The sequence below is a fragment of the Ursus americanus genome, chromosome 21 (assembly GCF_024610735.1).
Source record: "Ursus americanus isolate L20-20 chromosome 21, mUrsAme1.1.p, whole genome shotgun sequence".
Classification (NCBI taxonomy): Eukaryota; Metazoa; Chordata; class Mammalia; order Carnivora; family Ursidae; genus Ursus; species Ursus americanus.
Window position 1 is genome coordinate 1,179,163 of NC_142147.1, and position 23,678 is coordinate 1,202,840.

Sequence of the window (23,678 nt, forward strand, 5' to 3'; positions counted from 1 at the left end):
ACAGATGGACAGACATCAGTTTCCATTCGTAACTCTTCAGAGAAATCACAGAAATATACCCCTCAGAGACCTTCCTGGGTTTTCAATCCTTGTCTCTGAATTAAAGAAATGCTACTTTTGCTCAAGGACTGCCCGCTGCTAGCATTTTCTTCTCGGGCTGTCTGGTTACCTCCTTTGCGTGTCGGAGTCCTCGTTCCCAGGCACTCTCTGTGGGGGGCTCTGGAGGGGGTGGAGGCAAAATTTCATCAACTACTGGCCCACCCTATTAAAAAATGAGAAGGGAAAAGTTGAGAAAGCAAGTAAAACTTTAAAATTGATAAAGAAATGGGAGCAAAAACCCTGGCGAGAGCGTTAGCTGACTGCACGCCCCCCGCTCTCCAAGCCTTAGTCTGGCCCCTGACCCACTGCCCTGCCTGAATCTAGGATTACCTCCACACGGAGAAGCGGAAGCATCTGGAAGGCGACTCAGTGACTGTGTGACATCACAGAAGCGCCTTTTACACAAGGTGTATTAATGTGCTGTAAGCTGAAGATTCAGAGAGCTTAGATGTCCCATCTGCTAGCAATTAAAGAAAAGAGGTGTTCACGCACCCATGGGTTGGCAGGCATCAGTGGGTGAGGTCCAAGAGGCGGGGCACCATTAGGCGGGAAAGGTTCGGCTTTGGTGATTAAGGAATAGTTGCCCTTGTCGTTGACTCCAGGGTGTATAAACCTACAGTTCATTCCCCACGTGCAGTTCCCTATGGAGACAAAAGCCAGGTCAGAAAGGGGAGAAGAGAACCAGAGTGCATGGGGTCAGCTTTCTGCCCGCTCTGCCTGCAGCGGCAGCCTGGGGGCAGTGCCAGGAGCGGCGGCTCCACAGAGGGCCTGCGAGGGGCCCCACGCGAGCTCCAGGGCTCCTGCTGCAGCCCTTGCCACCTCATTAGCTGTGTGCATCTGAGCACAGACAGGTCCCAAGGCAGGCGGCTGCAGCGGCAGACTCAGAGCTCAGAGCTGGGCCACCCGGGCTCGGTCCTCACGGCTGAACTGAGCACAGCCACCACCCCCGCTGGTGCCCCCCCCCCTCCCGCTCAAGTTCCTGGCATGCAGGCCTGGAAGGTCTCAGGCCATGCCCGGGCTGAGGAGCTTCCCGGGAGCAGTACATCCTAAGGGCTCCCGGAAGGGGCTGGGGACGTGGGGTCAAGGAAACGTGGCCCCCATTCCTAACTCACTCTGGGAAGAGTTTATCTCCCCCTAAAAAGAGCGAAGTTCCAGAGCTTCCCAGACAATCCCAGGCCGCCCCCTGCTCTGCGAGGCGGTCTCCCACTCAGGTGACACTGTACCCCCCGAAGGGTTCAGAGGTGCGCATGCAAGACCCTTATCCTGACTCCAAACACTGCGATCACTGCGAGAATTCTGCCAGTCTGTCTCAGGGCGTCTCTACCAGCTCTGTAAACCTGAGTTTCTCCCACCAAAAGTCTCACAAACTATTCCAGGATATTTCCGCGCTTCAAAATGTGTGAGAGAGACAAGACAGAGAGGACTGTCACACCCTGGGTGCTCATACTTTACAAAAACCAATAAAAAATGTCATCTTCCAGAACTACTCCATAACAGAACACCAAGATCATTCAAGGAAACCACTTGACTTTTCAGAGCAGAAGGCAAGAAGTCCAAGTTTTAATTTAATCAGTTAAGTGAATCACTTTTAAAAAATTTAACATGGCGGGGGGGCACCTGGCTCAGTTGGTGGAGCGTGTGACTCTTGATCTCTGGGTCGTGAGTCTGAGCCCCATGTTGGGAGTAGAGATTATTTTTAAAAAATAAATAAAACACATGAATAAAAATAAAAATTTAATTTTTTAAAATGTAATATCTACATAAGTGCAAAAATAAATATGGCATAAATATCTAAACAGTTTTAAAAACATTTGCAATGAGTTAACTTGTAGTTAAATTTTAAATTATCTTTTAATACATATTCCCTTCTAAATGTAATATTCCACTTGACTGTTTCTATCAACAAAACACATTTTTCCTTGTATAACATAAAGGGAAATAATCATTTAGTATTTAGGAAAAAGCTAAATTTACCTTTCAGACATCATGAATATTTAAGCTTGTATTAAAACCAACCTAACGACATACTCGTCTGAATTAAATGCAAAATAAAGTATGCTTAAAATTAATTCTCTTTGGAAATGCAAAAATTAATAACTTTTAAAATCCTTAAGAGTGTTTGAGAGATCACACAGAAGTCAGAGATTGGGAAATATTATACTATGAGGAGTTCAGACCCCAGTCTCTCAGAGAGCTTTAGAGAAAACAGACCCTGTATGGAGTCCTGCAACTAAATAAAGGATTCCAAATACCGTCCAGCCCTTTCCCGTCTGTCACAGAGCTTGCACGGTACCCTCACTGCTGTGCAGGTAAAAGACTAACGGAGGCTTTCTGCAGAATCTGCAAGTACAGGAAAGTATTAATAACTTAAGCCCCAGGTTTCCATAACTTTTATAACCTAAAACATATACCTGGGTGGTGGATAAACGGGTATTTGGTAATCTCTGTTCTTTTATTTACATGAAATATTTTTAAAATGATTTTATTTTAGAGAGACAGCGAGAGCGAGTGAGCATGTAGCAGGGGGAGGAGCGGGGGGGGGGGGAGGGAGAGGGAAGAGGAAAGAAGCCCAAGCAGACTCCGCGCTGAGGGTGGAGCCCGGCGAGGGGCTTGATCTCACGACCCTGAGATCATGACGTGAGCCGAAACCAAGAGTCGGACGCCACCCAGGCGCCCCAATATGTAAAATATTTTCAAAACAAAACCAAAAACATCACCCAATGAGCCCACTGACAAGAAAGATCTCTTCTTGCTCCCACAGGCAGGGGAGGAAAGAGGAATGGAAGAAATCAGTCAGGAATGGCAGAGGCAAGAGCAGCGGCCTATGCCCCTCTGAGACTCTGGTGGGTGTCTGTGCCTGGGTGTGCAAAGATCCTGGCTGGACATGTCTTCACTGCTGGCCACCAAACACGAAGAGAAGGCTGCTCCAGGCAGAAGGAGGGAGGTCTACAAGTACCTACCACCAGGACAGACAGCTAGCACACGCAGGTGAGGAGGGAGCATAGGAGCTGTCCACTCCCAGTAGCCTTTTGATTTTTTAAAAGATTTTATTAAGTCATCTCTACACTTGATGTGGGACTCGAACTCACAACCCCAAGATCAGGATTTGCACTCTCCACCGACTGGGCCAACCATCCACAGCATTTTTAAAAGTGAATTTTTATCTATGTAGAAAAAAGCCTTGGAAAGAAATACCCCAAATTCTTGGATGGCAGAAGACTTTTATCTTTTACTGTCCTGACTCTCTGTCAGTATGTACTACTTTTATAATTTAAAAAAGCATTTTGTTTAGGGAAAAATATTCTCTAGAAAATGGAAGCAAAAATCTTGTGACTGTGACTCCGACCGGGTGAAGAAATAGGCTTCCAATGATGCGAGGACTCCATGTAGGGACCTGAACACTAGGCAGCAGGGAACAAGGAGAAATGGAAGCATGGTCACGGCGGCAGGATAGGCGACAAGATTCTTCATGTTGGCGTATATACGGCTTCGAAGGCAAGAAGGCATCGATAACGTTCTAGTTCTTAACTGAATGGTGCGCATATTAGTAACTACTATATTTTTTATCATTATATATCCCTGTGCAGGCACTGTCGATAAATACGAAACGTTTATAGGTATGAAATAAAAGTAACAGATAAAAATACATCCAAGCACTCTAAAAGGTATTCCGTGAGGTCCCCGAGCTTCCAGGGCCCTCTACCAGAGGTAGTTACCAATGTGCTGGGGATGGGTCAGTCTGTGTGTCTCCCCCCATGTCTCCCCTGCTTCTATTACACCATGTGTTGATGCTTGCTTCTCTTCACTAGGTCACAGATCTATGAAAAAGAACCTGTGTGCAGTACCAACACACCCACGACCAGTGAGACAGACACGACCTTTGCAGAAGACCTATTCAGGTCCTTCCGCAGCAATCAGAGGAACTGAACCCAGGGACGATGGGACACCACTGTCTCCCGTGGCAGTAACCCACCGCTCAACACCACACACCAGACTGATCCAAGGACCCAACCCGTCTCTCCTGCAGCGTGAGATGTCAGGAGAAAAGCATGTCTGCGGGCATGCTCGAGAGCATGTGCGCGTGCCGCGTCCAGAAACACGACTAGAGTCTGAAACTTCGCACTGTCGGTCTGACTGGTTACCAGCACGGGTGCAGCACCAGCACTGATGGGCTGCACTCACTGTGTCTACGAGGCATCCTGCCACGGCGTTATTTCTAAATAAGACAGAGTGGAATAACTCAGAACAGAAAATAAATACGGGGATTGTAAAAATAAAGAGGTTTAAAGTGCTTCATGGTTTTAAGAAGTTACCATTGAATGGAAGGCAGAATATGCAAAAATCTAATCATTCAATATTAAGGACAAACCTAGAACCTATAAACATGTATCCTAATGGGCATCGGGTCCCAGGGACCATCACGTGCCAAGTTTTTAACGACAGAACATAAAGAACTCAGGAGTACCTTCCTTTCCCATTTCACTGACAACCAGTCACCTCTCGTGGTATCTGAGATTTTAACTTCTCAAAGCAATACCTTCATTGTGCTAGCTGATTATTATGATATTATGTTATTAAAATAACATCTGGGCTGCTGCTTTATAAATAATGTAGATTTGAAACCAGAAGTTCTTTAACTTTTAGGTCTTAGGAGCCCAAAGAATCATAAATGGATCGTGTCTATTGGTATTTACTATAGAAATTAAGGCTGAAAAAACTTACGTAGTATATGCCACGTGTAACTTATGGTAACTATATATTAACATAAATGTTTCATGAAAACTAACTTTTAAAAATATTAATGACACGAGCAGCATTCTCTTCCTTTTTGCAAACCTCTTTCAAGCTGACAGGAACACAGCAGACGGTGGCTCTCCCTTGTCGGCTTCTGCACTCTGTTGGCCGGGACAGCCTGTCTGCGAAGTAGGTGAAGGAAGCCAGCCTCGTCCCCAGCAGCTGGGTGGGGGAGGGGACTCCGCAGCCTCCGCAGCCTCCGCAGCCTCCTGCGTGTTCCTGACGCCACCCGGACCTTGTCAGGCAAGGCTTCTCGGCCGTTAGCTGCCGTGAGGGGCCTGTAACCCCGGTGCTGAACATTTCCGACTGTCCCACGGAGGCCCATTGCTCCGCCTCGAACTGCGAGTGGACCTTCTACGCAGGTGTGCTTCTGTACGCCACGCGATGGTCACTTGGAAAAGTCATTAAGCACCGCAGGTGCAGATTTAGGCCCTCTGAAATACTGACTTTCACGTGAGAGCCCAAAGCTCATCGTGAGCACAGATACCGTCAGCTGTTCTCCTGGAGGCGGCGGGCTCACTTCGTCCCGGAGGAGACTGTGCTGTGTCGCTTTGGGGGTCCCCACTCAGGCGCAAACCTTGCGCGCCCCCCCGGAGATGCTGCCGGCGCCTCCCTGTGCGGCAGAGGGCCTCCGGGAGCGCTCGCATCTCGTGACGCTGGATGTGGGAAAGACCAGCACCGCGGGGTCTTCCTGGGGCGACGGACACGTTCTGCAACTGGATTGTGGTGACGGCCGCACAACTTGGTCGATTTAATAAGAATCATTGAATTGTATGCTTAAAATAGATGAATTTTAGGGCATGGATAATATACCTCAATATATTTTTTAAAATACCTGTACTCAAATGTAAAATTTAATTATAATTTTATAATATTGCTCTCTTAGAGACATCATTAAGTGAAATTGCTATTACTGAACTCTGAGTGTGTGTTGGTCAATACCCAACTACTAGCAGGCTCAGGACTACAAAAGTAGTTTTGACCTCAGGGTCCCTTCAAAGAATTTTAAGAACCCCTAAGGGTCCGAAGACCACATTTGAAGACCTGCTGCTTTTAACATAAAGGGGAATGCAGGGATTCAAAAATGGGCAATGAACATTTCTCCAACGAAGACAGACTGTTCAAATGGCCAATGGGCACATGAAAAGATGCTCACCATCACTAATCATTATGGAAACAAATCAAAACCACAATGAGATACCACTTCTCATTAGGATGCTTACTATCAAAAATTAAGAACATACTAAGTGTTTGTGAGGAGGCCCTGGGTCCTTGTGCACTGCGGGTGGGGATCCAACATGGTGCTGCTGCCGCGGAAAATGGTATGAAGGCTCCTCAAGGAATTAAAAATAGAATCACCGTGTGATCCAGCAATTCCAGTTTTGGGCACACCCCCCCAAAATGTGAAAGCAGGGTCTTGAAGGTACATCTGCATACCTATGTTCACAGCAGCATCATTCACAGTAGCAAAAAGGAAACAACCCAGGTGTCCGTTGCTGGATGAACGGATAAACAAAATGCAGTACACACACGCTGGAACACGAGCCTACGAAAGGAAGAGTTCTGACACCTGCTGAAACACAGATGACCCTCCAGGATACGAGGATGAGCGAAATAAGGCAGTCACAAAAAACCAAGAATTGTATCATTCCACTCAGACTGGGCACCTAAAGTAGTTAAACTCATGGGCAGCAGAATGGTGGTTGCCAGGGCCTGCGGGAGGGAGGAATGGGAAGTGATTGTTTAATGGCTACAGAGTTTCAGTTTTACAAGAGGGAAAGACTTCTAGAGACGGATGGTGGTGATGGCAACAAAGTGAATATAATCAATGCCATGAACTGTGTACTTAAAAATGGGTAAGATAGTAAATTTTACCTTAGGCTTATTTTACCAAATTGTGTGTGTGTGTGTGTGTGTGTGTGTGTGTGTGTATGTGTGTGTGTGGGGGGGCAGGGACGGAGGGAGAGAGAACAGAAAGGGCGAACAGAAAGGAGCAGAGACAAGGTCTGGCCCACAGAGTGGGTGGGCACTATTGATAGCTGGCTCAATCAGAAACCCAAAGCAAGACACAATTTAAAGAAAATGTTACTTATGCTTTTGTAGACAGCACTTTATATCTTGATGATTCAACATAAATACACTAGAGGTAAAAATATGCCATAAACAAAATACTGGTGCTTAAAAGTGTTTCCATTTGGGGGCTCCTGGGTCACTCAGTCGGTTAAGCGTCTGCCTCAGCTCAGGTTGTGATCCCAAGGTCCTAGGATCAAGCCCCCATCAGGCTCCCTGCTTAGTGGGAAGCCTGCTTCTCCCTCTGCTGCTCCCCCTGCTTGTGTGTGCACTCTCTCTCTCTGGCAAATAAATAAAATCTTTAAAAACAAGTTTCCATTTATATTCTAAGTACCATTTTGTTGTCAGTGGTCACAAATGCAAATGTATCCATTTGGGCAATTAATGATTAATCTGCAGAAATCTTTTAATAGAAATATAACTAACAACTTTTCTTAGGGAGAATTTTCAAATTAAGATATAATTCACATACCATAAAATATGCCAATCTACAGTGTATAATTTAGTGAGTTTTAGTACGTACGCAGAAGGTACGCAACCATTTTCTTAGAAGGAAGACCCGTACTGCTCGGCTGCCACCCCCACCACCTGCTTCCACTCCCTCCATCCCTCCCCGCCAGGCTCCGAGGCCTAGACAATGACTATAACCCAGCTCCTCCTCTATAGATCCATTCTGGATGGTTTGTATAGATGAAAATGCACAAGAAGGGGCCTTTTGTGTCTGGCTTCTTTACTCGGCAGAATGTCCTCAAGGTTCATCCGTGCTGTGGGGTCAGCACTTATTTGCTTCATGGAAGCATAACATCCCACTGCATGGACAGACCACACTGTGTGTAACCATTTTATGATATGACGGACATCTGGGTTGTTGGCGCCTGTTCGCTATTTTGAACACTGCTTTTTACGTACAAGTTTTTGTGTGGACGTACATTTTCATTTCTCATGGAGAGACACCTAGAAGCAGAACTGATTGGGTCACCGGAGAGCTCTACCCTTTTGTGTTCTCGGGGCCGCCACACCGTCTTCCAGCAGCTGCACCATTTCACGCTCCCCCCAGCAGTGTGTGAAAGTTCAGTTTCTCCACATCTCGTCAAATGCCACAAACTCCATTTTATCTTTAAAAGTGACTTCTGTTGCTAATAAAGGGAACTTACATGGACTCATCTCAATTTAACACCACGCTTATAAACTGAAGGTAAGCAAAAACATTTTCATCCAAAAACTCTAACTAAGAAGAGATATGTTCTAGAACACCCAAAGAATCACCCATTCCTTTTTGTACTGTATCACACTACTCCATAGAATAAACAAACAAGTATGGGCAGAAAAGGTAAGCAAAGTCTGAAACAAGTCATAGATTATGCCCAACCAAGTTGCAAAGAAGGCCAGTTGCCACTAGTCTCAGATTTCTCTGCAGAAAGCCCTGGCCACTTTCATCCCTGAAACCCAAGGTGAGCATTTCACTGGACTCAGGAGGGACCTCCCTTCCACTGTGATGTGGCCCTGGGCACCATGGGGTCCATGGAGATGGTGCCCAGTCCTTGCCCACGAGGCATATCCCGAGGATGCTGATCTGCAGTCCCAGCAACAACTTCACTTGTCTGTGCTTCTGTTGCTAAATTCTGGAAATAACTTCAGTGCTGTGACCCCGCGCACCTGGGCTGCGACCTCTGTGGCGTAGATGGATGGCGCTGCCTCTTGCCGGGGGGCCCCTGGCCAGTTCTGACCGCCGGCCAGGACTCTGAACCACAGTCTGACAACAGTGCACATACATCTATGCACACATGGACGTATTCGTCTCCTCCTCTTTAATCTAGAAATTTCAGAGGTGGATTGACATCATTTATGCCCATGTAATTATGGAAAAGAGGTATTCTGCTTAAGTTAAAATTCTCTGAAATATTAATATTTCAAATACCAAAACTTTTTTAAAAGTAGTTTCCATGCTCAGCGTGGAGCCCCATGTGGGCTTTTGAACTCATGACCCTGAGATCAAGACCTGAGCTGAGATCGAGAGTCAGGCATAACCGACTGAGCCACCCAGGCACCCCTCAAATACCAAAACTTTCAAAGAACTGTTAAGAGCTGACTTCCTAAAACATACCACACACTTCTCTGCATTCTCAGGGTGACCATGCTGCCCACGATGTAACTGGCAGCCACCCTCCAGAGGGCAGAATGCACATGGCTACACGCATGTCTACCTCCAATGAGTTTCCACTTGGCAGAAACCACAGTCCGCACGTAAATGGCAGAGGCCGGGAGCATGCGCCCTGAGGAGGGAGCTGACCTGGGTTCTGAGCCTGGCTCCTTGGCTCCCATGCACCCTCTGCACCACGTCATCCTGGGTGTAGGGAGAAGGTCCTTCAGAGCTTGCCCTCTCGGGAAGATGGGGCTCTACCGTCCCACACTGACCCCCCTCCCTGTGCCATCCACAAAGCTCCCGTGAGCCTCATCAAGTGCCTCTAAGAACTGAGGTCCACGACCGCTCTCTGCCCCTCAGAGCCTCCCCCTTCCTTCTGGCTTCACATCAGAATTCTGGATCCAGGAGAAAGAAGTCTGGCCTCCGGAGCAGAGAGTGAATATCGTATACTTTGTACCTTTAACCTGGCCTCTGAATGGTATGGAATGTGATATTGGTGGAAGAGGAGTGGATAATGCTGTCACAACATCTGGAAAAGAAGTACAGGAAGCTCTTGTGAAATTCAGACCGTACGCGCAGGCTGGGCCGGCGAGCAAGGGCACCCAGGGCCAGAGTGAGACTAGAACAAACACAGACATCTTCCTACCTGTCCAAGGAAAATGTGGGACTACAAGGACTACGCCCGAACTGCTGCCACATGGCACAGAAACCCTTACAGACCGGGCGTCCTGCTGCCCCTTCCGGGTCAGCCCTGTTCCGTTACTCTGCCGCCTGTTACAGCCACTTGGCTCACACCATTCACCTTCCAGGAGCGAGCAGGCCTTGCTGCATTCAGAGCCCCTCCATTCCAAATAAACGGTGTACTTCGATACATTTAGCAAAAAAGTGGCAACTTTCCTTACAGAGGTGGGAAAATGTCTGCACCTGCACCTGAGGCATCTAGCCTTGGAAAGGGAACGATACTGTCTACATTAAATCTATGGTTCTGCCAGAAACCGGTGGGCCTGGAACCACAAGTGTGAAAATGGCGAGCCTGGCCCCCTCCAAGTCAGTCAAGTGAGGCAAAGACCCACGAAGGATTGATGCCACCACCGCCACTAATGGTCACGGTCTGGCCCCAAGAACAGCCTTGCACAGGTTCAGGGCGGAACCACCACCACAGTCCCGGGAAAAGCCAAGGCCACACAAGGCCCCTCAGACAATTACCTTTCATGAAGAATCGGCAGGTGGGACGCGGCCTCACCTTCCTGTCACTGGGGTCCTTTACTTCGCCCTCCTCCAGATCATCATCCTGAAACAGAGGACAACAGGATTTAAGAGGGAATCACCTTAACAAGAAAGGGGAGGTGGGAGGGGCTTCTACCATTAGGCACAGCTTCACCAGACCAGAAAGGACATTTTCACAAGAGTCATGTCTTGGCCGCTCGGCAATCCATGTACATTTTCCCAACCTCACGTTCCTCGGCCAAAACAATGGGGCTATGTCGAAGCTTGCCTCCAAGACCGAGGCATTACAAAGGAACACCAAGTAAAAACACCCTGTGAAGTAGGTAAGGCAAGTACAAAGCAGGGTTTCACCACGTTTCCCTTCATCAGCAATGCTGGGCAGAAAATGGTGACACTTTAGATTTTTAATACTTTGTATGTTTAAACAATATTTATAGACCGAAATAACTGCTACCCTAGGGCCTCAGTCAACACTAGCCTGCAGAGACACCCACCCCGTCCCTCCATGGAGACTCCAACCCCAGGGGTCACCCACAGCCCAGAGCAAGTATGCAGCCACCCTGCTGACCTCTCTGTTGGGAGGTGCAAGAAGGATCTTCTCATTGCCCCTGTGTCCTAGCCTCTTCCAGGGCAGTCAACCCAAGGGTCACACAGGGCATGGTGTAGGGCGTCACTGGAGCATTTCCCCCTCTCCTGCAGCATCACCCTCATCCAAAGTACTGCCCAGTCCCACCTGGTCTGGGAGCCACTTCCTACCTGGGGCCCCACTCTCTCCAGACTGCCCACACACCCTCTGTGGTGAGCAGTGACCTTTCTGACCCCAGCCTGCCTTCTTCCTTCTCCGCTTCTGCTAACAGGCGGCTCGTCTCATTTTCAGATGGCAGGTGAGTCTCCTTCCTCAGGGCCCCCCCGGGTCCCTTCGTGACGGGTCCTGGCAGCACGGGTCACGGCCACCATGGGAGGTCTACCAGGCAGGACTGTGTCATGTCCAAGCACAGTGTTGGGCTTGTAACCAATGGTAAGCATTTGTGGAATGAAAAAATATGGAAGTCAAACCCTGGTTTACAATGACTTATTTTTAAAGCTTAGGTATTTGTATCACTTCTGCCTTGAAAATATTTACTTATTAGAAAAGCATTTTAGGGGCGCAGCTGGGTAGCACAGTTGTTTAAGTGTCCAACTGTTGTTTCGGCTCAGGTCATGGTCTCAGGGTCGTGAGACTGAGCCTCGTGTTGGGGTCTGGGCTCAGTGTGGAGTCTGCTTGAGACCCTCCCTCTCCCTCTGCCTCTCCCCACTGTGCACGAGTGCACTCTTTCTAATAAGTAAGTCTCAAAAAAAAGAGAAGCATTTTACATACTGAAAAGAACAGATGCTGGGAAGTAATATCCTTTAGGAACCAACAGAATAGGGGCGCCTGGGTGGCACAGCGGTTAAGCGTCTGCCTTCAGCTCAGGGCGTGATCCCGGCATTATGGGATCGAGCCCCACATCAGGCTCTCCGCTATGAGCCTGCTTCTTCCTCTCCCACTCCCCCTGCTTGTGTTCCCTCTCTCGCTGGCTGTCTCTATCTCTGTCGAATGAATAAAAAAAAAAAAAAAAAAAAAGAACCAACAGAATAATTTATTTTCTTTGAAAAAGATTAAATAATTTATTCAAGGACTTTTTTAGGTCCCTAGAATGTATTCATCCTCTAACTGAAGTCTGTCCTCTTTGAGCACCAGCACCACCTCCCCACTTCCTAACCGCAGGACAATTTCCTTAGATCTCAGAGGACATGTGTTTCCTTCATACGAGGGACAGAGCACCGCTCTCCTCTGGTCTCCTCTGTCCTTAGCATCTTCTTCTTACGACTGTCCTCATGGTGATGATCACTATACTGACACCTTCCTGGGGTGTTTACATGAGCTCAAATGCAGAGCGGACTCGTCACTGTCATTAGGAAAACAAACTCTCATGAAAGGTTATAACCCATTCAAATCTCTCTGCTTCACTTGGAAATTAACGCACAGGAGTTGAGATGAGGAGAGCAGGTCCGCAGTCAGGACTCACAGTAAGTGCACCAGATCAGATGTAAAGATGTACTTCTGCAAAGCTGTGACTTTTACTACTTGGCAGAGCTGACAGGAGAACCACCCACCCATCTTGAGACTGGGGAGCAGTCATGTGAGCCATATAAAGGAGTTCTGTGCAGCTGCTGAAAATGCTCTGTAAACAGACCTAGCAGCTCAGGATAAAGCACCCGCGATACAACGTCCACCTGGAGAACACCCACTGGCCGCTGCCCCCCAGCCCCCACACCTGCTAGGATGGAGACTGACGGCTGTCCCTGGTGCTAAGCTGGGTTTATGGTTTCCCCTTTAATTAAAAAACAAACAAGAACAATAAATCACTCAGCAATATAATATCCCGAAATTTTCAACGAATCATTTAGTATGATGGCCTTTCAAGTGATGAAAAATTAAAATGAGTTGTTAAATCTTGCAGAGTTTCATGCAAACACAGATCAAGAAAGGGGATCTCTAAAGTCAAATTCACATTGCTCTGTTGTTTGTGGCTGTCACAGAGAGCGTGTAATGCACGTGGATTCTTTTAGATCACCTGACCACATGGCTGCACGCAGAGACAGCAGAGAGCGGAGGACAGGGAGAGGCCCTAGTGGTCCAGCCAGAAGCAAACTGCTGGGTCTATACATGGGAGAGTGTCCATGAGACTCTCCGTGACATCCACCCAGGACAGGCTGACACAGCCCCAGCATGCAACCTAGGGGGTGGGCAAGGCTCTCTGGAGTTCGCAGGTTGAAGGGACACCAGGCTGCTGGCATGCCCCCCTCAGCACTTCCTCAGGGAAACACACACACAGGGCATACCAGACTTTGATGGCTTTACAAAACAGGACTGGGGGGAAGGCCTGGGCCTGAAGCCTGACAGCGTGAGCATGGACAAGAGCCTCCACTCTGAGCCGGGCAGTCCTTGAGCAGAGCAGGTGGCTGCGCTCAGGGTGCTCCGTGCGCTGTGTCACAGACAACCCCAGCAGCGAGTGCTCAGGACGTAGCCGGGATTATAACGGAGAAGAACCCCCGAGATAATGTCTCCAAATACGAATGTCTAAGCAGCGTGGCTTAGATTTACTTGCCGCTCCATGCAGGTTTTTATTTTCCTTTAAAAAAAAAAACAAATAGAACAAAAAACAATGTGTGCATATTACTTCTCTGACAAGAAGTTGTTTCCACGACGGCAGCTCCTGCACTAAGGTGCCTCAGCAGTTACCACGTGAAGACACCATGTGGGGAAGCAGACAGGCACGTGCACCTGAGCAGAGGTGCCGCCCTGCTGCCCCCGGGGCCCACCATGATCTCCGCAGACCCTGGCTTCTGCATCTGCAAAACGGGGGTAACAATACCCAAAACCCTTAGGGCCACACGTGTTTTGGGAATTCAGAAACATTCTGGTTTTAGAAAGGCAATAGAAGCAGGGTCTGAAACAGGACCCTGAAAAGGACACAGTCGTCCTTCTGTGGGGAGACACGTGACCAGCCCCACAAGCAGTAAATATAGGACAAACAGCCTGGTGTCAACTGGGGCCAGGTCTGCCACCAGACGAGTGAGGAAACCCGCCCGTCCTCAGAGCTCCCGGGCCCCCTGCTCAGGGTGAGGACTGCGGCGATGCTCCCTCGCGTGCCTGTGCTGACCGAACAGGCTGAAGCACGTGGGGGGGCGGCAGTCCTTCAGGTGGCGGGTGTGGCACAGACTCTCTGCAGGCAGCTGCCTCCTGGGCTTCAGCAAGGCCACTAAGCATCTACGTGAGGTGACTGGGAGAGGAGCAGACATGACCAACACGCACGACCTGGAAGGAGAGGGGCCCTTACAGAGTGGAGACCGTAAGCCATGAGAGGGAGTGCGCCAAAGGGAGACCTTTTGTAGAAGATATGAGGTGCCTAGACATAGAAGGAACAGGTGGATCTGAACAGGAGAAAATATAAAATACCACTTGCAAAGAAAATGTTTCCAAGTACTTTTTATGTGGGTGGGCTTGAGCTATCACTTCTGACCAAGGAAGGGTGGGGTGGACTGTCTACTCAGATTGTGGCTGCTCCTGCTGTCCTGTCCTCTCCTGTCCTGCTGCACTGTCCTGCTGTCCCTGAGAGGCCATCCTACTGGTGTGAGAGTCATCGAAAGCAGGTTTGGAACAAAACACATAGTCCACCCTTTCCCAAAGGGACAGAACCAAATTCTATTGACCAAATAAATGACAAGGAAGGTAGAAAACCAAACCAAACACACGAGCAAAAGGAAGGAAGAACACACCAGAGACAGGGGGACTTGAGTTGGGAAAGGCAAAATCAAAGACCCCCAAATATGCATCTCAATGCTCCTCAGACCCCCATGGAAGGAGTGGCTCTGGCAAGACTCAGTGGGTGCAGGAGCTGGTTTTGGCGGCTCCACCCACTCTTCTGAGAGATGCAGAGGCAGAAACAAAGGCACAGGTGAGTTTGGTCTTAAGTGCGGCTTCCAGAACAGGTGAGAGACTATGGATTAACTAAGGCTCCCCAGGGCTTGGATGTCAGGGACCCTCGGCCCCCACTCCACAAACAAGCCAAGGTGCCGTAAGTAGTTGGCCCGTGCTGTGTGCAAAACCCAACCCCCACCACGGCAGCAAAGCGGCACTTCCAGAAAGGTATTTGTATCCGAAGGGTATTTTGGCAGCACACCAAACATAAGTAAAGGACACTTAAGATCTTAGTCACAAATTGTGTGGTTTAGACAAAAGAATCTTAAGGGTTTATTGCTCAAATTGATGTCACCATCAGGAAAACTACCAAGAGGGCAGAAAAGTCGGGAAGGTTGCGGGTGACCCCGCTGCATATCAGGTCACCTGTCCCAAAGACCCAAAATCTGAAAGGGAGAAAAAAGGCAGGACAGCGTATCATGACAGAAGTGAAAAGCACTCGGCTTTTTAGATGCTTACACTCAGCTGTTTTGGCAAATCAGGGCGGGGAGGCTGTAGAGAGGAGGCAGGCAGCAGGTGTGCGGGGAGGATGGGGCAGGGACAGACTCTGAACAGGGAGCCTGCTGGGCACAGGAACTCTCAGGGACATCAGTGAATGCATATTTTTGAGGTGTAAGCCGAACTGCACATCTCCTCCTCATAAAGCATCCAGGCAGTTCACTTTTGACATGAGTGGGCTTCAAAGCAGCAGGCGAGAAAGCCCTCTGGGATGCACACCTTCTATGAGGTCAGGCGCTGCTTTGCAGGGACTCACTAAAGGGGAACCAAGCCGAAGGACTGGCGAGAGCAGGCTGTTCCCAGACCCAAGCCCATACCTCTGGCTCCCTCTCCATCACAGACACAGGCCTGGGACAGGGAGGACGATACAGTGCAGGAACGCTAACGGGGCACCTTGGGAAGGAAAGATCCGGGAATGTGTGCTTGGCAGGGACATGGGGCAACACTGTAGCAGGGATCAGTCAGGGAGTGATGAAGGGCTGGGATGGGCATAGAGGACGGGAGGAGGCTCCCGTACAAACTGATGCACATCCACACTGGGCCCCACCAATCGTGCTCAGGGCTGGCACTTGTCACCCACACCCAGGACTTACACTGCCCTGTCTGTATGAATGGCTCTCCAGGGTAAACTCTCCTTCCGCCCACTGCCACTGTATATTTCATTAATGTACCCCAAAGCACTGGGGGCTTCACCTATCTGCTCAGAAGGCAGTTACTGGCTGCCTGCAATGGGCCCAGCCAAATAGGCTGTGGACTTAGGGAACTTGTACTTTTAGAGGTGGGGGAAGGGGGAAGCAACAGGAGCAAACACACGAATGGCCCAGTTAATTTAGACTGTGCAAGTACAATAAAGTCCTCAGCCAGGAAGGAGAGAGCCAGGGGAGGAGGCAGAGCCTCCATAAAGGAAGGGACACTGAAGCTGACAGCAAAAGGGTGGGGGGCAGCTGGGACCGCAGCCGGCAGGGACCAGAGCAGGAATCAGCAGAGAAGCCCCTGGAGGGCAGCTGTGCTCCTGTGAGGTCCAAGTCACCATGCACAGTGCCCGCCCTCCCCTTGCTGAGGCCTGCTTGTCTCCAAGGGGGGTATGGGTCCTGCTCTGCCTGATCACATCCCTGGCACAATACAATGACCCTGGCATGCCACAGGGCCCACTGGGACTGTGACCAAGAGGCACAATCTGTGGCATGGGGAGACTGGTTCTGCATGGCTGAATGAAGCTGTATTCAGGTCTCATCAGCAGCTTTGTTTCCAACTAGGCTGGGGGCCCCTCATAAGAGGGTGCAATGGAGGGCAAAGCCAGCCAGTCAGCCAGCCAACCAACCAACCAACCAGCCAGCCAGCCAGCCAGCCAGCCAACCAACCAGCCAGCCAGCCAACCAGCCAGCCAACCAGCCAACCAGCCAGCCAACCAGCCAACCAGCCAGCCAACCAACCAGCCAACCCGCCAGCCAACCAACCAATCAACCAACCAGCCAACCAATGGTAGGATCTGAGGGAACAAGAAAGCCCAACTAGATTTGTATTTCACATGCTTTTTCTAGGGAAACCAGCCAATCTCTAGACAACGGGCATTTTCCAGGGCTGGCTCAGTTCAACTCAAGGTCCCCATACCATTACATCTAAGTAGTGGCAAGCCCGCTGGTGTGAGGACAGCAAGGTTCTCCAGGACCTGTGAGGGAGACACCTGACGTCATATGACCATGGAAAGGTAGGAAAGAAGCTGAATTTCCCCCTAAGACTTACTCAACAGTTGAAGCAAGAACTCACAACTGATCGTCTCTGAATGGGAAACAGGCTGCCAGGGACCCCTGGGCCACAGCATCCTGGTTATTGGGAGCCCCCTCCTCATTTTCTTGGGACAGAACAAAACCATGGCTTTTCTCTCTGTGACACTGAAAAAATACATTCACCGGCAATCTCAATCAATAACTTCCTCTTTTGCCTAAAATTTCACCCAAACTGATAAACTTGAGTTACAAGGCATCTCTTCCCTTTGGTAACCCTGTGGTAGAGGAACATTTTCTGAAACTGGAAGGGACGTATAGCTGGAAAACCTAAGAACACCTGCATAATCATGTTCTGACAACACCCTTTTAAATAAAATACCAAGCAAAATTAACAACTTCGTTGTCAGAAGATAAAAGATCTAAAATTCTAAGCTTGTAACCACATACCCGCCCCCTGACAAAGTTCTGTTCTTGTGAACCACAGTTAGATAAGCAATGTTTAAAACCCTGTAAACTGGGGCGCCTGGGTGGTGCAGTCGTTAAGCGTCTGCCTTCGGCTCAGGGCGTGATCCCGGTGTTCTGGGATCGGGCCCCACATCAGGCTCCTCCGCTATGAGCCTGCTTCTTCCTCTCCCACTCCCCCTGCTTGTGTTCCCTCTCTCGCTGGCTGTCTCTATCTCTGTCAAATAAATAAATAAAATCTTTCAAAACAAACAAATAAATAAATAAATAAAATCTTTCAAAACAAACAAATAAATAAATAAATAAAATCTTTCTAAATAAATAAATAAATAAATAAATAAATAAATCCCTGTAAATTTACCAAGTGCAGCCATGGCCCACCCCCATGGTTTGAAATGCACTGAGCACATACGTACCAGCAGCCAACTAAGAAGTGTGGTGCTTACCATGAACCAAGGGTTAAGTACTTCACTAGTAACCTCTTTCCTTCCTCCAACCCAAAACATTTCTGAGACCTATTCCACACACCTTTCACTGTCATGACTCCCAGAGAGGAAGCATCTCCTTCCCTGGCGTACTTAAAAAAAACCCTGATTATCTCAGTGTGCTCTGTTCCTCTCTCAACTCCTCTGAGTAAAAGCATTACTCAGCAGGACTTCAGGCTTCCCCCCACCAAAACTCAACTTTTTAAAGATCATGATTTCAAAAGGAGTGCCTGGGTAGCAGAGTTGGTTGAGTGTCTGACTGCTGATTTCAGCTTGGGTTGTGAGATCAAGCCCCACGTTGGGCTCCACGCTCAGTGGGGAGTCTACAGAGGACTGTCTCTACCTCTGCCCCTCCCCCACCACAAGTGTGCATGCGCACGCGCTCTCTCTCTCGCTCTCTCTCAAACACATAAATAAATCTTTAAAAAAACATGATTACTAAAGAGATAAGAATATGCAATGGGGAAAAGGTCTCTTCAACACATGGTGTTGGGAAAACTGGACAGTAACATGCAAAACAATGAAAGTGGACCACTTTCTTATACCACATACAAAAAACAAACTCAAAATGGATTAAAGACCTAAACGTGAGACCCAAACGCATGAAAACCTTAAAGGAGAGCACACGCAGTAATTTCTCTGGCATCAGTTGTAGTAACGTTTTTCTACACGTCTCCAGAGGCAAGGGAAACAGAAGCAAAAATGAACTACTGGGACTTCGTCAAGATAAAAAGCTTTTGCAGAGCAAAGGAAACAGCCGACAAAACTAGAAGGCAACCCACGGAATAGGAGAAGATTTTTTGCCAATGACATATCCAAAAAAGGGTTAGTATCTAAAATAAAGAACTTACAAAACTCAACAGCAAAAAACCAAATAATCCAATTAAAAAATGGGCAGAAGACATGAAGAGACATTTCTCCAAGGACACCCAAATGGCCAACAGACAGGAAAAGATGCTCAGTATCACTCAGCATCAGAGAAATCAAATCCACAGTGAGACACCACCTCACACCTGTCGGAATGGCTAAAATTAGCAAGTCAGGAAACGACAGGTGTTGGCGAGCATGCAGAGAAAGGGAAACCCTCGTGCACTGTTGGTAGGAACGCAAGCTGGTGCAGCCACTGTGGAAAACAGTGTGGAGGTTCCTCAAAAGGTTAAAAATAGAACTAACCTGTGACCCAGCAATTGCACTACTGGGCATTAACCGCCAAAACACAAAATACTAATTCAAAGGGATACATGCACCCCTATATTTACTGCAACATTATTTATGATAGCCAAGATACGGAAACAGCCCAAATGTACGTCAATAAATGAATGGATAAAGATGTGGTGTAGACACACAATGGAATACTACCGTAAAAAAGAATGAAATCTTGCTATTTGCAACAACATAGATGGAGCTGGAGAGTATAGCAGAAAGCAAAATAAGTCAGTCAGAAAAAGACAAACAGCATATGATCTCACTTATATGTGGAATTTAGGAAACAAAACAAATGAGCAAAGGGAGAAAGAAAGAGAGACCAACCAAGAGACAGACTCATAACTATAGAGAACACCCTGATGGTCACCAGAGAGGAGGAGGGTGGGGGATGGGGGAAACCGGGGATGGGGATGAAGGGGTGCACTTGTCTTGAGGAGCACTGGGTGACGTATGGAAGTCCTGAATCACTATGCTGTACACCTGAAACTAGTACAACACTGTACGTTAACTAACCTGGAACTAAAATAAAAAACTTAAAGAAAGACAAATCATGATTAAAATCCTTTCAACAGGATTATGTATCATAAAAACCCAACCTATCCGTGTCTGAGAGGATACGCTAGTGTTACCTTCTCTGTAACCTGAAAGTCAGAGTACTTAAATATATTATAACAAAGTGTGATGGCTTGAGCAAAGGCTGAAGTGTTTGGCAGCACAACCCCCTATGATCCATTCCTAAGTGTCTTTTCAGGGAACACCTCCGAAGATGCTTGGCCCAGCTGGCACCCTCACCAGGGGATGGGCTCAGGGATAAAGATAACCTGGAAGAACAGACAAAACTTGAAGGAAGCTTCTGGAGCTCATCAGTCTCAAGAACCTAACAGGAACTGAAAATCCACTATGGTTTTAGTTGAATGTGACCTCAAATACTATTTAAAGATAGCAAAAAGAAAGGGAGAAATGATCTCTTTGCTTGTTACACAAACCTAGAACTCAAGAAAACAAAATCGGGGTTAGGCAATTTAATACAGTCCACCCAGCAGCAGCAGACAGGGGAGGGTCCACGGAACTTCTGCCAGCTACCAAGAGGCAGACCCAAGTTTTCTGAATCTAGCCTATTTCTCCTTCTTGGTTTTTGGCACTCCCTAATTACCACAGTGCTGCTCCCAGAACAGTCCTGACTTCCCAGCCCTCATGTGTCCTGTCCCCAACTCCCTGCATCTCCCCCCACCCCCCGCCAGCCCTGGCAGCGCAGGCACTCACGTCAAGCTCCCCATCATCGAGCTCCCCATCATCATCCTCCTTGTTTTTCTCCTTGGCAGTCTCCAGGGGCTCCTTGTCTTCCACACTGTGAACTCCTGTAGCCCCCTCGTCCCCAGGAGCTCCTTCTCCCTTCTCCTCGTCATCCTCGGCGCCAGCCTTCTCAGTCTCGTCCTCCTGCCCAGCGGGGGCCGGCTCCTCGGGGACCTCCTCATCGTAGTCTAACTCATGCTCATCCAGGTCCCTGGTGACCGATGAGGCCTCATCCCTCAGGTCGCTTGTGCGCTCTTCCTCCCCCCCGTCCCCCTCCTCCACATGCGGGGGGCTTGTGGGGCCCCTGCTCAGATCCTGAGCCTCGGACTCCTGGTCCTGGTCCTCCTCGTCAGAGTGACTCTCTTCCTCCTCCTGGCTCAGTCCCGGGACAGCACTGTCTTCATCCTCCAAATCAGAAGCCCTCCCCCCAGCTCCGTCCAAATCCTGATCGGACCCACTCTCCCTCAGAATGTCATCGTCCGAGAGCCCCTGCTGCTCCTCTTCTTCGTCCTCTGGAGAGCGAGGGTCCCGTTCAGGGCTCTCGGCCACATCCATCGGTACCCACAGTTCTGCAAAAGAAAGAGAACACAGACGCACAGCAGTCAGCAAAACATAAAGTCAATCTTGACCTGGTTTTCTTGGCTCCATGCTCATTCCCGACCTGCAGGAGGGACCAGGACCTGCATCTCTCTCGGTCCCGCACAGCTCCTCCAAACGCCAGACCCCATTCTACAGACCACTGCTGCTGGTTGTTCCACCAGGGAGGCCACTGGCTGGCCCCGCATACCTGCAGCAATCTGGCAGAGACCTGGACTGCTCCTTGTCACAAGCACAACCCAGCAGGTAAAGAGAAAGTGAGCAATAAGATACAAATTGTGAGGCACAGCTTTTTGGATTCTTAAATTACTTTTAAAATTCAAGAAAAGTTGCATTACGGAACGAGGCAATGCCGCCACTTTTCTGGAGCCACCCTCAAGGGTCTGGAGCAGAAACCCTGGCCAGTCTTGTCCCCAGGTCACTGGTTGTCTCCTGTTCTGAATGCACTTCTCCAAGTATGGCCCCGATTGCCCCATCAGAATCACTGGGGATGATATTTAAAAATGCAGACCTCAGGCCTCACCACAGACCTATGTGCTGGGGCCACCAACAGATGTTTAGAAGGCGGCATCACTCACGCGTGCTGCGGCTCTCTCACAGGAACGCAGAGAACCATCATTCTAATACAGCTATGTCATGGAAAAGAACTCTGGCAGAAAATTTTATGTATGTGAGTAGTTTCATATGTAAAAAGACTGTCATTTTAAAAGTTTTTTTTCTATTTTTACTAATATAGACTTAATTATAAAGTGGACATTTTTTCACTTTCCCACATCCATGCCCAATGACAGGACATTGTTCCATTTCCTTTTTTTATTTTTAATTTTTAAAGATTTTATTTATTTATTTGAAAGACAGAGAGAGACACAAAAGGGGGTAAGGTCAGAGGGAGAAGCAGGCTCCCCACCGAGCAGGGAGCCTGATGTGGGACTCGATCCTGGGACTCGAGGATCATGACCTGAGCCGAAGGCAGCCACCCTACCAAATGAGCCACCCAGGCACCCTGTTTCATTTGCTTTAAATGTAAACTGAATACAGTGGGACAGGAGTATATGCGCATGAAACCAACACCAAACAGCAGCATTCACCAGTGCACCTGGAGGAAGTCACTGCCCAACCAGTTTGAAATAACAGGAACAGTGAAAGGTGCAGTGTTTACTTGATTCTCCAAAATTTTAATTTAAAATAATGTATGTCAGAATTATGCAGCTTGGTATCTCAGCAAGATCTGGAAACACATATAATTACATACTTTAAATAAAAAGAGTCATTTTATGCTTTTATATAACTAAAAACTAAACACGTATCTTTCAATATCTTTATATTTTTAAAAAGAGAACCTGTGTTTAAAGATGCATATACCAATGGGGCGCCTGGGTGGCACAGCGGTTAAGCGTCTGCCTTCGGCTCAGGGCGTGATCCCGGCGTTATGGGATCGAGCCCCACATCAGGCTCCTCCGCTATGAGCCTGCTTCTTCCTCTCCCACTTCCCCTGCTTGTGTTCCCTCTCTCTCTGGCTGTCTCTATCTCTGTCGAATAAATAAATAAAATCTTAAAAAAAAAAAAATAATAAAGATGCATATACCAAGAGATGGTATCTTAACCTATAGTCAAAAATACTTTTTTTTGCAGTTAATGGAAATTAAAATTGAGTACACATTAAGACAAATGACTTCAAATTCACCACTTTATAAATCAACTGAATGGTTAGTAATAATAGAAATTTACAAACCAATCAATCCATTCACAGCCACAGTTTTAAAAATGATTCACTTTTTAGTCTTCCTAACTGTACTATCCAGAGGCAGGACTACTGGGGAGAATTTTCAAAAGTCAGTCCTCAAGGGGCGCCCGAATACCTCACGCAGTTAAGCGTCTGACTCTTGCTTTCGGCTCAGGTCGTGATCAGGGCTGTGAGATTGAGCCTGACATCGGGCTCGGGCTCTGCACTCAGCACGGAGTCTGCTTGAGATTCCCCCTCTCCATCTGCCCCCTCTCCCTGCCCCCTCCCCACGCCCCCGGCTCATACATGCACACTCTCTAAAAAAAAACCCAAAAAACAAAAACAAAGTCAGTTCTCAAATAAAGGACTCTGCTGAAAATCAAGTAGAGCCCTCTGCCCCATAGGGCAGAGCCTGTCCCTGTGCACAACACACCCACCGGCCATAGTAAAGATGAACAAGGTGCCCGAAAGCTAAGGGCTTTCTGCTCTCAGCTGTCGCAGAATGGGCCTGGAGTGGGGATGGGTTACAGTAGCCACTCAGGGCCCCTTCCCCTTCCTTACTGATTTTCCTTGTGTGTGAGTCCTATGCCCAGGTCTGCATAGTTTTCATCACACTGTATATAAGAAATCTTCTTCACAGGAGTTCAGCGACTTTCATCTCCCCAGCTGCTGAATCGACACCTGTACCCTGTGAGCAGCCAGTAATATGGAGCTGGTTACCAAGCCTCAGACATCCTACTTGAAACCCGACAAATTCTTCTTTTTTTTTTTGGCGGGGGGTGAGGGAGGAGGGGGAGAGAGAATCTTAAGCAGGCTCCACACCTAGTGTGGAGCCCGACGCGGGGCTTGA

At 48.3% G+C, this 23,678-nt stretch overlaps 1 protein-coding gene across 3 annotated transcripts in view; it reads right to left on the reverse strand.

Moving 5' to 3' along the window:
- The window catches only part of ZC3H18 (zinc finger CCCH-type containing 18), a 62,065-nt gene that overhangs the window by 33,411 nt on the left and 4,976 nt on the right, over nucleotides 1-23,678 (reverse strand). For 2 of the 3 annotated variants that reach the window (XM_045772659.2, XM_045772660.2), the window contains 5 exons: nucleotides 20,479-21,077; nucleotides 10,313-10,397; nucleotides 9,564-9,635; nucleotides 592-740; nucleotides 170-262 (listed from right to left, as the gene is read on the reverse strand). In XM_045772659.2, the coding sequence (XP_045628615.1) occupies nucleotides 170-262; nucleotides 592-740; nucleotides 9,564-9,635; nucleotides 10,313-10,397; nucleotides 20,479-21,063 (984 nt within the window). In that variant the 5' untranslated portion in view covers nucleotides 21,064-21,077. The remainder of the gene's footprint in view (nucleotides 1-169; nucleotides 263-591; nucleotides 741-9,563; nucleotides 9,636-10,312; nucleotides 10,398-20,478; nucleotides 21,078-23,678) is intronic. The other variant, XM_045772662.2, reaches the window with a different exon arrangement.